Consider the following 15127-nt stretch of genomic DNA (forward strand, 5'->3'; position numbering starts at 1 on the left):
AGCTAAACGCCAAAAAGTGTATAGTCATCCCCTTTGGCAAAAACAAAGTGCCCACAAATTACCACATAGGTGGTAATCCATTAAGTACAGAAGAAGTAATTAGGGACCTGGGGACCCAAGTTGATAGCAATCTCTCATTTGACAACCACGTGGCCAAAGTGGTTAGAAAAACATTTTATATAGCCCACCTAATCATGAAGGGATTCACATCTAGATCAGGGAGGTCATCGTGCCTCTTTACTCATCCCTCATCAGGCCCATAATTGAGTACAATGCCCCTTTTGGGATGTACCTTACCAGACACCTGCAGCAACTGGAAAGACCCCAAAAGTACCTTACCAAGAGGATCAAGGGGCTCAAACAGATGCCGTATGATGCCCGGTTAAAGAAACTCCAGCTCTACTCAGTGGCATATCGCCTGCTCAGAGGCGATCTGTGCCTGACGTATAAAGCCATGTCCAACCCGGAATTAATGGACATGCTGCACCTCAGAAAATCCAAATCCCATCAAGCTACGCGCTCGAGAGACTTGAACCTCAGCACTGAAATAAATAGGACATGCTGGAGGGACAGATTCATAACCCAGAGGCTCCCTTCACTCTGGAATAAAATCCCAGTCCAGGTTAGGCAGAGTCCCTCATTGACTCTCTTCAAGAGGAATCTTGATGAGTGGATGGGAGATCATAGGTTTACCCCGGGTATCACTTCTGTGTCACTGTTAGACAGAGGCACAGTATACTAACCCTGAAAAAGGGCACAGCAAAATTAATTTAATATGGGTGGCAAAAGCCATACACACTCTGGCTAGGCTTATAAATGCCCTAGGGCAGATAGCCTAGTATGAACCTATGAACCTATGGAGATCTTCTGCTGTACCAGAGACACAGGAAAGAAACAGAGGGAATTAATTTTATGAAAGCACAGATAAGCAGCTGGACTGGTATTTCACAGCAGGATTTAACTGAAAGAGCATATCGAGTGAATGTTCCAAACCTGGCCATGAGAAAACAGCCAAGAACTATATCAGAAAAGATGCAATCATGCCATCAGAAAGAGATGACCATGACAAAAATGTGGCAGAAGGGCAAATTATTAAAAACTGGAGACAGTAAAATGCATGTGGAAAATTACTACTCTGTGTATACCAGGCAGAAAAGAAGCAAATTTATCCCAGCAATCACGGAATGTCGAGAAGCAGGTGTAGGGTTCAAGCTGCTGTATCCAGCTGTCTTCAGAATATTTTCTGTTCTAGAGGATCAAAGATATTTTTGATGCAAAACAGGCTAAGGAGGAAATACAAAAGTTTATCCAATAAAAAGTGAGCCGTCAAACAGAAGTCGACTGCTTCTCATTCTTCTTACAATAAAGCTCATAGACTTTGCCAGTGAAACCTTTTGCAATGATCCAAAGGAAAATGCCTGAGAGAGAGAAAAAAGCACAGGAGGTGACTAGAAGGGGAAGTATATTGGACTTGAACCAGAGTCTGGTTTTGGGAGATGGAGATGAAGAAGAAGACAAGCAACACTGAAATTAGCGAATAAATTGAGATTATAAAGCATCACTAACATTTGCAGAATATGGCTTTGCAAGAAAAAGGGGATGAATAATACTCAACTTTTGTTGATTTTGCTAAACTTATGGGTAAACTGTAAAGCACATACCCCACTTTATGTCATTAATGTTCAGTATGACACTAAAAGGGAAAAAGTAAGTATATCAATTTTTATTCTTAACAGTATTTGCATAAAACATTTCCTCATACAAAATGTGAATGCACGCTTACCATATGGATATTGCAAGACAGAAAGTGCTCCGTTACTGTATTCTTCATGTGAAAACTTATCATTGCTGAGGCATTTATCAAATTCATCAGAGCCTACAAGCACTGGAGTCCTGGATGCAGAGTCTAACAAATTAAAGAAAACAAAAATAAACTATAAAACATTTGGCAATTTCTCTTCCTTATTACATCTGAATTTTATGGAAATACATCAAATTGTGATTTACAAAATAATTTTTAATCCAAAATTTTTGTTAATAGAAAAAGGCAGAAAAATTCAAAATAAGCTAAGCTTATCAAAAGAACTTTTTAGAAGTAATGCTTTTAACCACCCCTTTTCTCTTCATAAAGGTACAAAGTTATGAGGAATAGAAAGTGGACTTTTTAAGAGAACAGCATTAAGCCCTTTGTGTAAATAATGTCTAACAAATGATATTAAAACAAACAAAATATGCACAGTGTAAAAAAACTCAACAGTGCAATTTAACAATAATAGAGGATCATACAGGTTACTAAGCTAATGGCTCTAGAGCCTTTTTCAGCCTAGCCATTCATGTCCCAAATTTCCCAATAATCACTGCCAAAGTTTTTTCCAAAGAAAAGGTCGATTAAGCACAGTAATGGCTGAGGTCTTGCTTACCAGGCGCTATACTTCACCACACACACACACGCACAAGTTGACAGCTGTGAGATATGAACTCCCTACCTACCTAGTTATACAAGCTAGAGGACACTGTATGAACTGCAAGTACCACAGAAGAAGCCTTAACAAGCAATCACATAATGCATTCTTGGAAATTAGCAAATATATGCTCTGCTGTATAGACTTCCTTTAGTATTACTGTCAAAGTTAGCATCAGCAGCTTTGCTGAAAAAGTAAACTCTTATATTCTGTCTCTATCTTCTATATACACACACATACATACATACATATATATATATATATATATAAATATACAATTTTGCCGCGGTGGTGCAGCGGTAGCGTTGTTGCCTCACAGCAACAGGTTCTCCTGTTTGATTCTCGGCTTGAGTGCCTTCTGTGTGGAGTCTGCATGTCCTCCCTGCTGTCGAGTAGCGTTCGAAAGACGTGTGTGAATGGGCATGCCTTAGTTGAAGGTTGGGCGTCGAGCTGGCACCTCGGCACCGTAAAAATTTACTACCAATCATTAGCGGACCGGAGTTCCGCTGTGGCGACCCCTAACTGGAAAAAGCCGGAAGAAGAACAAAAAACATATATACATAATATACACAAATACACACATAAACACACACATATGAAGTTATGTACCTAACATCAATTCAGATCAAGCTGACTCTTAGGACTTGGCCAAATGCTTAATCACCTCAGCCTATATAAACTTAAAAAGCTCAGACTCCTCTCCTGTACCCATACTGCACCATACTCCCCATATTCTCCAAATCAGAACATAGAGATACCCCCCCTTCAAGACTGAATCACAAGAAAGAAACATAGTTAAAAGAATATATATATATATATATATATATATATATATATATATATATATACATACATATACATATATATATATATATATATATATATATATATATATACATACATATACATATACATATATATACATATATATACATATATACACACACACCCATAAAACTTCCTAGGCCTCCTCTAGACCTTACCTCATGTAGGTCAGAGGAGAGATGGTGGTTATGCTGAAGAATAACGGATCTGATCACCTAGATCTATTACTACAGGAAATAAACTTTTATATTTAAAATAATCAAGTCCATCCTTTTCAATCTTCAGTATCCAGCTTATCCCCCTTGGTGGAATCATGGAAGCATTCCACAAAATATTGTGTTGCTGAAGAAGGTGCCAGACTTGCAGATTACATCAGCCTATAGCATCATGAAAGTACTCATATTAGTTGCTCCAAAAAGTAAGTAGTATAAAATTAAGAAGGGTGGCCAATACGGCACTGAGTTGTGTTAAAAAGATAAAAAACTAGAAGTTCAAGTCTCAGAATGGATTTATATATTTCAGAGAATGCTTCTGTACAAGCTAGGCCAGAAAAAATGTATTTACTTTGAATGATTATTTCAGACATTATTTCGAATAAAGCTAGGCTAGAAAACATATTTGTGTTCTGTGAGACATAATGCTCTAGCTGTGTAATGCAGGTTCAGACAAGCTTTATCTGTTATTATGGAATATTTCTCACCAAGAAATGCAGTTAGGAATCCAAGAAAAAACACAGACCACTGAGTAAGAGTCAGGAGTACAACAGACACAAATCAAACTCCAAAATAAGAACTCCAAAAGTACCATGACCTTCAGACACCTTTTTCTTGTGTAAGGAACGCATTTGAAGAGACATATCTAGAAGGCAGTCTAAAAATAATCCCGTGTGACAAGAGTCAAGGAGAATTTTTGAATGTTTATGTCGAAGCTCAGATTGGTAAGGAGCGAAGAACCCATGTTAGGTACTCCCATCTTCTGGCAAAAGACTGCAAATTATCAGCAGGTCATCTAAATAAAGAAAAAAATGTGAATGCCTTGCAGTCTGCAATGAGCTATCTATTAAGCTATACATTTTGTAAACACCCTAGGAGCTGTAACTAATTCTGAGGGTAATGCAAAGAATCTGTGACTTGACCCAGACACAGATGATGAGACATTTTACACGGCTATAAAATAATGGCTACTGGATTGCGATATCTTTTAGGTTCAATGTTACCATAAAACTCAAAGGAGGAATGGTGGTGGCAGACTCTGAAGGGTCAACATTTTGAACTTTGGTACTTTCACAAACTAGTTGAAGAAGGAAAGTTCAACAACTGGTTTCCAGGAAAGCTCATTCTTTGAAACCAGAAACATTCTGGAGTACAAACCTTCCTCCCCTTTGGTCTAAAGACATTGGTAGTATGACTCCTATGTTAAGTATGTACTGAAGAACATGAAAACAAAACTGTTTGGTTCTAAGGGTAGGGAAGAATTTACCTGAAAGTAGGTATGTGAATCCATTACGACTGTAACCAACCTGAACCAGTATTGTTTCCCAAAAGTCTAAAACAATCTAGTTCCAAAATGAAAGACTTGAGAGACAGTCTACTGGACAGAGAGAGATAAGGACAGGAAGGAAGGAAGGAATGCTGGCATTTAGTCATTCTGAAGGAGCAGTCTGTCTCTTTTTCTGAAAAGATACCTATTTTTCCCCTTGTCATTTTTTTTTTTGTTCCCTGTTTGCCAGAAGGTAGCAGGGATTGTCTTTGACAAAATAAAAGCAAAGGGTTTGTAAGATTTATAATGTGGGGTGTGACGCCTGTGCCCTGACCCAGCAATCAAGGAGGCTCAATCCTCACCACTAGCACCAGCGAGGGGCATCTCATATAAGAGGAAAGGATAACAAATACACACAGTAAAGTGCAATTTCCCTTAAGAGCACCCAGAGATCACAGTCGGTCAGGGGCTGGTTGCTCCCTTGCTCTCCAGGTCCCCAATAAGACTCCCCATTGGCGTAGTTATAGGGTCCAGATCTCAGCCAGCTGGGCAAGCTAAAATCTCCAGCACCCTCTCTGTCAAACCAGTGCTTCGTGTCCCTGCCCAACTAGCTGACATGCACACACTTTGAGATAAGAGTTTGTACAACCACACAGACACTTCTGGGGAAGGCTGGCACAGGTTTTCCAGCTGTGCCCCTTTTACCCAGACTATATGGTAGAAATCACTGCCACCACCCAGCTAATATTTATCAGCTACTCAAAGGCCCTTAAAAGGGTGTCCAATTATTACTGTGCAATATTATTATCCAATTGGTAAGTGTGACTAAACAGTCAGGCTTATTTGGAGTGACTTGAATGTAATCTCTGTAAATATGCAATGTACTCTAGAGCTTAAATTCTCTCTACACAAAACAGCCACAGGTGAAAGGTTTAAAAATATTTAATAATAAATACTAAAAACACAAGACAATACTTTTTACTACACAGTGCTAGTCAAGAGTTCAGAGACCACAGAGAAATACTTAAAATAATTCAGTAGTACAGTTCTGACATCACAGAAAAACACTTAGAAATAGCTAGAAACTAGAAAGATTACACTAAGAGAAAACACAAGTCTAAGATAACTTACATACAGAGCAAGACGCTAGAAACTAGAAAGATTACACTAAGAGAAAAAACAAGTCTAAGATAACTTACATATAGAGCAAGACAGTGCTGGTGAGTTGGACAGTCCAGACAAAAATGCTTAATAATCTCTGATTCTCTCTGTTTTTAAAATCACATTCCTGATTCCCATTACATCATTCTTCGCGGTTCCCAGGCTAACAGAAACTACATTTACATTCTTAACATCTCCTTGTGTTATCTTGCAGCTGGTTCAGGAAGCAGAACATTAAAATATATTTGCATGTTTAAATCTTGCAATTTAACTATTTGTTAAAACAATAGAAAGAATGTCTTCATCTAGACAGGCTGGAGCAGACTTTAGATCAAAGGTTCACAACATGTTTTACTTGGCCAACTTTCTGCCAGCAGAGTGCAACGCTGTTACATTTTTTCAGTTCCATATCTAACATAGTTTTTTTGCCATTTAAGACAACAAGCCTGTGCCTTACATTAATATTTACAAATGATACAATTATCTATAAAATTCTATCTGGCTAGACTGGCAGTCATCACATGGGGCTTGAAAATCATTTTATCCCTCAATTAATTTCATAGGTTGGTACTAGGCTATCAGCCCTAGGGCCTATACAAGACTAGCCATAACAATTCCTGGCTATTTCTTCCCACGCTATTTACTTCCTTGGAACCCTGTCTAGCAGGGTGACTGACGTGATCCCTGGGGTGAATTTCCTTTCTCCCACCCAATCGTCAAGATTCCTTTTGAAGAGGGCCAAAGAGACACTCTGCTTGACATGTATGGGCAATCTATCCCAGAGTCTGGGGAGTCCCTGGGTCAGGAACCTATCCCTCCAGCATGTTTTGTTTATTGTGATGACAAGGTTTCGATCCCTGGAGCGTTTGCCTCTGAGAGATTGGGATTTCTTTAAGTGTAGCATGTCCAACAGCTCTGGGTTTGACATGGTCTTGTATGTTAAGCAGAGATCGCCTCTGAGTAGACGATATGCGACAGAGTATAGCTGGAGTTTTTTTAAGGCGGTCAGCATAGGGCATCTGCTTTAGGCCTGTGATTCTTTTAGTGAGGTATTTCTGTGGCCTTTCCAGTTGTTGCAGATGTCTTGAGAGGTACACACCAAATGGGGCATTGCATTCTATAATGGGTCTAATAAGGGATGAGTAAAGTGGGACAATGACCTCCTTTTTTCTGGATGAAAAGCCCTTAGTGATGAGGTGTGCCGAATAGAAGGATTTCCTGACTGTTGTGGCGATGTGGTTATCGAAGGTGAGACCACTGTCCACCTGTGTCCCTAAGTCTCTTTTCACACTTACGATGTTTAGTGTACTGCCACCTATATGGTAATTCACAGATGCATGTTTTTTCCCAAAAGGGATAACTATACATTTCTTGGCATTGAGCTTGAGCCAATGGCTCTGGCACCAAGCGTCTGTTTCTGTAAGGACCTTTTGTAGAGTATCCACATCATTTGGGGATTCAATAATGGCTCCCAGTTTGCAGTCATATGCGAACTTTGTTAGCCAGAGTTCCTTAGTGTTGGCCTGTACTTCAGAGAAGTAGATGCCAAACAAGAGCGGTCCTAGGACTGAACCCTGAGGTACTCCACTTGTCACTTGTCTGGAGCTGGATTTGGAGTCGGCTACTTTTACAGTAAGCCAGTTAGCAACCCATTGGGTGATGTAGGGAATAATGCCCAGCTTAGTAAGTTTATCTATGATTCCAGAGTGAGGGATGGTGTCAAAGGCCTTGGCAAGGTCTAGAGAGGCTGTGTGGACCACCTTACCCTTGTCCATGGCTCTGGAGACTGATTCAAAAAAGTCAATCAGGTTCAGAAGACAAGATCGGCCCTTCACGAACCCAAACTGGGTGGGGGTCCAGTGTTTGAAGGTTGCCAATGTCTTTGTTTATAAGTTCCATGATAATACGCTCCATGGCCTTGCAAATAAGGCTTGTCAGACTGATGGGATGGTAGTTTCCGGGATCCAAGGTGGATCCCCCCTTGTGGAGTGGGATAACTGTAGCTCTGCGCCACTCAGTGGGCATGAAACCTGAGGTGAGGCTATGATTAAACATGACACTTAGGTGAGGTGCCAGTTCATAGGTTTATAGGTTCATAAGTTCATACTAGGCTATCTGCCCTAGGGCATTTATAAGCCTAGCCAGAATGTGTTTGGCTTTCGCCACCCATTTTAAATTTATTTTGCTATGCCCTTTTTCGAGGTTAGTATACTGTGCCTCTGTCTAACAGTGACACAGAAGTGATACCCTGGGTAAACCTACGATCTCCCATCCACTCATCAAGATTCCTCTTGAAGAGAGTCAATGAGGGACACTGCCTAACCTGGACTGGGATTTTATTCCAGAGTGAAGGGAGCCTCTGGGTTATGAATCTGTCCCTCCAGCATGTCCTATTTATTTCAGTGCTGAGGTTCAAGTCTCTCGAGCGTGGCTCGATGGGATTTGGATTTTCTGAGGTGCAGCATGTCCATTAATTCCAGGTTGGACATGGCTTTATACGTCAGGTACAGATCGCCTCTGAACAGGTGGTATGCCACTGAGTAGAGCTGGAGTTTCTTTAACCGGGCAGCATATGGCATCTGTTTGAGCCCTTTGATCCTCTTGGTGAGGTACTTTTGGGGTCTTTCCAGTTGCTGCAGGTGTCTGGTAAGGTACATCCCAAAAGGAGCATTGTACTCAATTATGGGCCTGATGAGGGATGAGTAAAGAGGCACGATGAACTCCCCTGATCTAGATGTGAATCCCTTCATGATTAGGTGGGCTATATAAAATGTTTTTCTAACCACTTTGGCCACGTGGCTGTCAAATGAGAGATTGCTATCAAATTGGGTCCCCAGGTCCCTAATTACTTCTTCTGTACTTAATGGATTACCACCTATGTGGTAATTTGTGGGCACTTTGTTTTTGCCAAAGGGATGACTATACACTTTTGGCATTTAGCTTGAGGCCATGGCTCTGGCACCAGTTGTCTGTTTCTATGAGGCCCTTTTGGAGGATGCTTGTGTCGGCTGGAGAGTCGATTATGGCGCCCAGTTTGCAGTCATCTGCGAACTTGGTCAGCCACAGTCCTTCCATGTTGGCCTGTACCTCCGAGAAATATATACCGAACAAGAGAGGTCCCAGGACTGAGCCTTGTGGGACATCACTTGTAACTGGTTTGGAGTCTGACATGGCTCCAGCAATTCTAACCATGTGGGTTCTGTCCTTGAGCCAGTTTGCAATCCATCTAGTGACATAGGGGTTTATATTTAAGCTGGTGAGCTTATCTATAATGCCCGAGTGGGGTACTGTATCGAAGGCTTTTGCGAGGTCCAGGTAGGCTGTGTGGACCACCTTCCCCTCGTCAATGGCCTTGGTGACTGTTTCAAAGAAATCAACCAGGTTTAAGAGGCAGGATCTGCCCTTAACAAAGCCGAACTGGGTAGGATCCAATGTCTATAGGTCCCCAATATCTTTATTTATGAGGTCCATGATGATCCTTTCCATAGCTTTGCAGACCAAGCTAGTCAGGCTTATGGGGCAATAGTTTCCAGGATCCGTTGAGGCACCACCTTTATGGAGAGGGACCACTGTTGCTGTATGCCACTCTTTGGACACATATCCTGTAGTAAGGCTGAGATTGAACAGTAGTTTTATGTTTGTGTTTAGCTCTTCTTGGAGTTCATGTAGGATGCAGCCCGGGACACTGTCTGGTCCCATTGATGCTGTGTTTTTTGCTTTGGAGAGGGCGGCTCTTACCTGAGCATCTGAGATGTCAGGGGGGCAGCACTCTGCTGGGATAGATATTTGCCCTTTTGGTGGTGGGGGGGAGAAGTTTGCGCTGAACCTGTCAGCTAGGATGTTGGCAATGTCTGTGGGTTCGGTGTATTTTTTGTCATTTTGGACTAATTCTGAGCATATCTGGGAATTACCACCCAGGTTCCTAACATAACTAAAGAAAGCCTTGTGATTATCCTTAGTGTCCTGTGCAATTTTTCTCTCGAAGCTGGCCTTAGACAATTTTATGAGTGCCCGTAGTTTTTTGCTAATACTGATCAGTGATGCCTTTCCTTTTTGGGATTTTGCTCTATCATTTAGTAGCTTCCTCCTTCTATTGTGCAGTTTGTTTATGGATCCCCCCTTGTGGAGTGGGATAACTGTAGCTCTGCACCACTCAATGGGCATGAAACCTGAAGTGAGACTATGTAGTACACAGCCCAGGATGTCATCTGGTCCCATGGACGCTGTATTCTTAGCTTTGGAGAGTGCGTTTTTTACCTGTGTGGCCATTATTACCAGAATTTGGCAATCTTCCGGTATTGAGATAAGCCGTTTAGGGGGTGAGAGGGGGTGAAGTTGGCACTGAATCGATCTACCAGGATATTGGCAATATCCTTGGGATCAGTATATTTAATGCCATTCTGTTTTAGCTCAGAACAGATCTGAGCATTGCCATTTAGATTCTTGACATAGTTATAGAATGCCTTGTGGTTGTCTTTGGAATCTTTGGCAATTTTATTTTTGTAACTAGCTTTGGAGGATTTTATGAGGGATCTCAGTTTCTTACCGAGGCTGGTAAGGGAGTTTTTTACATCCTGGGATTTTCCTCTTTTCTGCAACAGTTTCTTCCTTTTGTTGTAAAGTTTGTTTATGGCAGGGGACCACCAGATTGGCTTCCTTTTTTTGGATGAGAGCATCTTGGTTCTATTAGGGATGGCACGATTCATGCATGAGTGGATGTGCTCGTACAGTGCCTTGGTGTAGGATTCAGCAGTTGAACTTTCAGTTCCCGTCTGCATGGGTGTCATGAAGTTTGTCACTTCTGACTTGAGTAGCATGAAGTTGGCTTTGGAGAAGTTTTTTTATGGAGGTTTCCTTACTGGGGGGGGGGGGTGGGATGTGGATGTTAAGGGTGATTAGCTTATGGTCAGACCTGACTAACGAGGGGGTGAGCGTAGGTGTGGAGCATCGATTTCCCATGTTGGTAATGACCAGGTCTAGGATATTGGAGCCCCTTGGTGGGACTATGGATTAGTTGATCCTGGGCGTTGGAATTTATGAATTTCAAGAACCGTTGGGCAAAGGTGTTGGTACACGAGTAGTTTTCCCAGTTAATGGCAGGGTAGTTAAAATCACCCAGTATTAGGGTGTTTGGTTCTATCTTAATATTTTCCAGTACGTTTAGAAAGGTGTAGTGAGAATCTTCGGGTATGGTGGGGAATCTGTAGCAATCTACAATTTGGATTGCCGTCTTACCTAGTGTTAGTTGCACCTGGAGAATTTCAGACGCATTGTGCTGCATCTTCCTAGTGTTTGAGAACCTGCGTAGCAGCAGATCCAAACAAAACCTCTTTGTCTAAAGTAGATTTGAAAATTTCAGATAGTCCATAGTCAGGGATATCCGATCAGAACAGTAGCAGCAGTACTAGTAGTCCTGGGGCACAGAATCTGCAATTACACACACCCTTCAAAGCATGTTTAGGCACCTAAGACAGGTTAGGAGTTGTAGGTTTCAGACAGGACCTACCTTCTGAAGAAAATGTGGCTGAAAATCCCACAAGCTGTCAACACTGACAGAATAAACTGAAATAAAGAAATTCTCTTATGAAATTTGTCTAATACCTTACCTTCTTATCTACATGTGAAGAGCTGACATCAGTGTTCTGCCTTTTTGAGGGGACCTAAGGCTGAGGGTCAGGGTTACTGCAGGTGTCATTTATCACGCCCTTCAAGGCCAGCATAATAAGAGGAATGGATGCAGCATTAGGTAAACCTACTTCCAGCATATCATATAATCTCATCATTTTGTGGGGATCATCCACTTGTTCCCATAAAAATTCATCACTTATCTTAGGATTAGTCTTAAAGGGAGAACTCCTCTAATGGAGTCGGAGAGGACAAACATTCCTCTGACTCAGTCTTCAGCTAGAGAATCAACAAAGAAAAATCCCTGCATCAATTCTGACATTTTCCTCAGGAATATGTTGGCCTACTTAGTCTTCTGGTTTGGATTTCTGCTCTTCAAGATAGAAAGCCAGCAATAGTCTACTGGCTAAGGTTAAGAAAATCATTCTTATGAACAGACAAAATGTCTTTGGATGAGCAATGCCTAACTTTTTTTTTTTTTTTTATTTTGGCCAACAGGTCTCTTTCCCAGGCCCCTCCAAAAAGAACCTCTTGGAAAAATTCCTGTGCCCAAGAAAATGTCTCTGCCATACTCGAACTGGACACTGGAACCTCTGCAGAGGATGTGGCTAACACCCAAGTCCATGCAGGCAGAAGGAGCTACACCAGAGGAACCTGGACAGCTTAGTGAATAGTTTGAGGAACAAGCCAATGCAGAGTCACCCACCAGCGACTGAGGCATTTTCTGAGCCTGTGGTGTAAGCAAGGGCTGCTATTATGTTGTATTTTTCTTTTTAGATATAGTAGGAGAAGAAACAACAAGACTGGTATAAGAATCCATGCTGTAGCCGAAGCAAGAACCTATTCGCCAGTAAGTGCTTCTGGGAAGAGTCAGTCAGAAGGCAAGCTGTCAGACAAGTGTTTATAAGCAGCACTCACACTTCCCAACACAGTCCCTCAAAATTCAAAAGTAAAAGTGGTTGGCTTGAACTACCTAGCCTAATCCAGTATAACCAACTGATTATGGCCTATAAAATCCTCTATAATCCGGACAATACTCCTGCACTTAAAAATATTATCACCCCCTATAACAATCCTAGACCGCTTCGATCCTCTAACAAACTACTAATTCAGACTAGCAAAATTAATAACACAGCCGGTGATTCTCTCTTTGCAAACTCTGTAAGTAGATCCTAGAACTCTCTTCTAGCTGATATTACCTTACTTTCCACCTTAGGTCAATTTAAAACTAGACTCAAACAACATTTGTCACTTAACTGGCTATGTCACTGTATCAAAGCCTGGCTAATGCGAATGTGTAAAAATCTGTTAACCAGTTTTCTGTGTAATTTAATTTAATCCTGACTTGTGCTCAGGACTAACTGTAACCTATGGAACTTGTTTAACTTGCTTACTTATGTAATCTCTGTAAATAGTCTGTTTGTAATATGTAATGCTGGTATTATGTAATGCTGTATTTGCTTACCCTTGGAGCTTTTCTCCCCGGGCCTCCGCTGAAAATGACATGCATCCAGTCGGACTATCCCGGTCAACAAATGTAAAATAAAATAAATAAATGCACAAACATCCTGTCAGAACTCAAGTCCATTTCACATAAAGTGTGCTGACCGAAAACACGAAATGAAGGTAAGTTGTCATGAAGTGTACACATGCATCAAAGTACAATTGTGTAAGAACTTACAGTAAAGTACAGTTGTGTGCTACCCACAGTCGGCCTGAGTTCCAAAATCTAGGTCCGGCGTCAGTTGCTTTTGCCTCTTCCCTGACGTCAGTGTGCCAGGGGTATATAAGATACAGCCGACGCCATTTTCTTCAGTTTTTCTTGCCCCAGATGTCAGGTGCCCCTAAAATGGTAGGCTAAATTATGCCAATAAGCATGCATGCACAAAAAACAACTTTTCCTTCGTCTACAAGCAAATACACCACATAGGTTGTATAGAGTAGAAAAGTACAGTTAGGCTCCAGCGAAGAAGAAAGGGGGATGGTGGGAGGGTAACCTGGAATGCAACAGTGAATACACTCGAACATCTACATTTATGGTAGGTACACAACTGTACTATGTTCATCGTGTTTCACTGTTGCAATCATTACAATTGGGTTGAATCCCAAAGCTAAGGTTGGGAGGCTGGAGCTAAATAGGATTAGGAGAGGCTATAAGGCCCTGAAGAACTGCAATGGCAAAGCCTGCCCTGGATTTAGAGTAGAGAGGTAAGTGATAGTGCTTTGTAAAGGTATACACTGAACTCCAAGTTGCAGAGTCTAAGATGTCTTTGGTTGGTACTCCTCTGAGGAAGGCTGCTGCTCTGGTTGAATGTGGCCTAATGCCCTTAAGCACTGATTTGCCATGCTGTGAATAGCAGAAACTAATGCAATGGCCTATCCACTTTGAAATAGTCTGTTTTGAGTTAGGCTTTCCTTGTGATGCTGCAGCATATGCCACTAGAAGTTGATCAGTCTTTCTGAAAGCTGTAGTTCTGTCAAAGTAGAAGCGTAGCTGTCTGTAAATGTCCAAATAACGCAGAATTTTCTCACCCTTATTCTGTGGGTTTGGATAACAAGTAGGCAAATGAATTGTTTGGTTAAGGGCCACACTGGACACTACCTTAGGCATAAATGTAGGGTTTGTCCTCAGCGAAACCCTGTCAGGATGGAAAATGATAAAAGGTTCCACAGCCATGAGTGCCTGTAACTCTGAGACTCTTCTAGCAGAGGTTATTGCTAGTAGCAGAGCTGTTTTCCACGATAAGAATTTTATGTCAGCTGCAGAGGCTGGCTCAAACGGAGGCAGCGTGAGTTTTTCCAAGACATAGTTGAGGTCCCATGCAGGTATTGGTGCTCTCCTTGGAGGTCTTATGTTTTTGGCCCCTCTGAGGTACTGCCTCAGTAACGGATGAGAAAAAATAGGTGGTTCTGTATTGTAATGAGCTGAAATGGCAGAGGCATGAATTTTAATTGATGAAAAGGAAAGGCCTTTATCCAGCATCTCAGTTAAGTATTGCAAAATCTGAGGAATATTTGGAACAAATCGTGTCAATGCCTTGTGCTTGGTTCCAAGCACAGAATCTCTTCCATTTGTCTGCATAAGATTTTCTCCTGGCCTCCAAAATAACATCCATAACTGCTTTAGAAAGTGGTGTGTCTTGAGAGGCTATATTATCTGCCATGCCGCCAAGTTTAAGGTTTTGAGTTGGCTGTGCAGTATCTGGCTGTCTTGTTGGGTCAATAAGTGAGGAATTTGAGGTCATGACCAGGCTGGGCAGTAAGACAAGCTCTTCAGGATTGGGTACCAGTGCTGGCGGGGCCAGTCTGGGGCAATCAGTATCATTTTTGGTTTCTCTCGTCTGACCTTGAGGAGTACCTTGGGGAGGAGAGGCAGAGGAGGAAAGGCATATACTGTTAGATTTTTCCAGCTGAAAGATAGAGCATCCACTTTCCATGCTTGCTTGTGATAAGTCCTTGTACAGAATCTTTGTAGTTGGTAGTTGTGAGGGGAGACAAATAGGTCTATGTCCGGGCATCCCCAGGTCCTTGTTATCATGCTGAAGACTTGTTGATCCAATTTCCACTCGTGGGGA

General features: G+C 41.7%; 1 protein-coding gene across 1 annotated transcript in view; it reads right to left on the bottom strand.

The window, feature by feature from the left end:
* Positions 1–15127, bottom strand: part of EIF2AK3 (eukaryotic translation initiation factor 2 alpha kinase 3) — a 928830-nt gene that overhangs the window by 402866 nt on the left and 510837 nt on the right. Inside the window, exon 8 of the mRNA XM_044079283.1 lies at positions 1784–1906. Within this exon, the coding sequence (XP_043935218.1) occupies positions 1784–1906 (123 nt within the window). The remainder of the gene's footprint in view (positions 1–1783; positions 1907–15127) is intronic.

The sequence above is a fragment of the Protopterus annectens genome, chromosome 8.part0 (genome assembly GCF_019279795.1).
Source record: "Protopterus annectens isolate FY-2018-M chromosome 8.part0, PAN1.0, whole genome shotgun sequence".
NCBI lineage: Eukaryota > Metazoa > Chordata > Ceratodontiformes > Protopteridae > Protopterus > Protopterus annectens.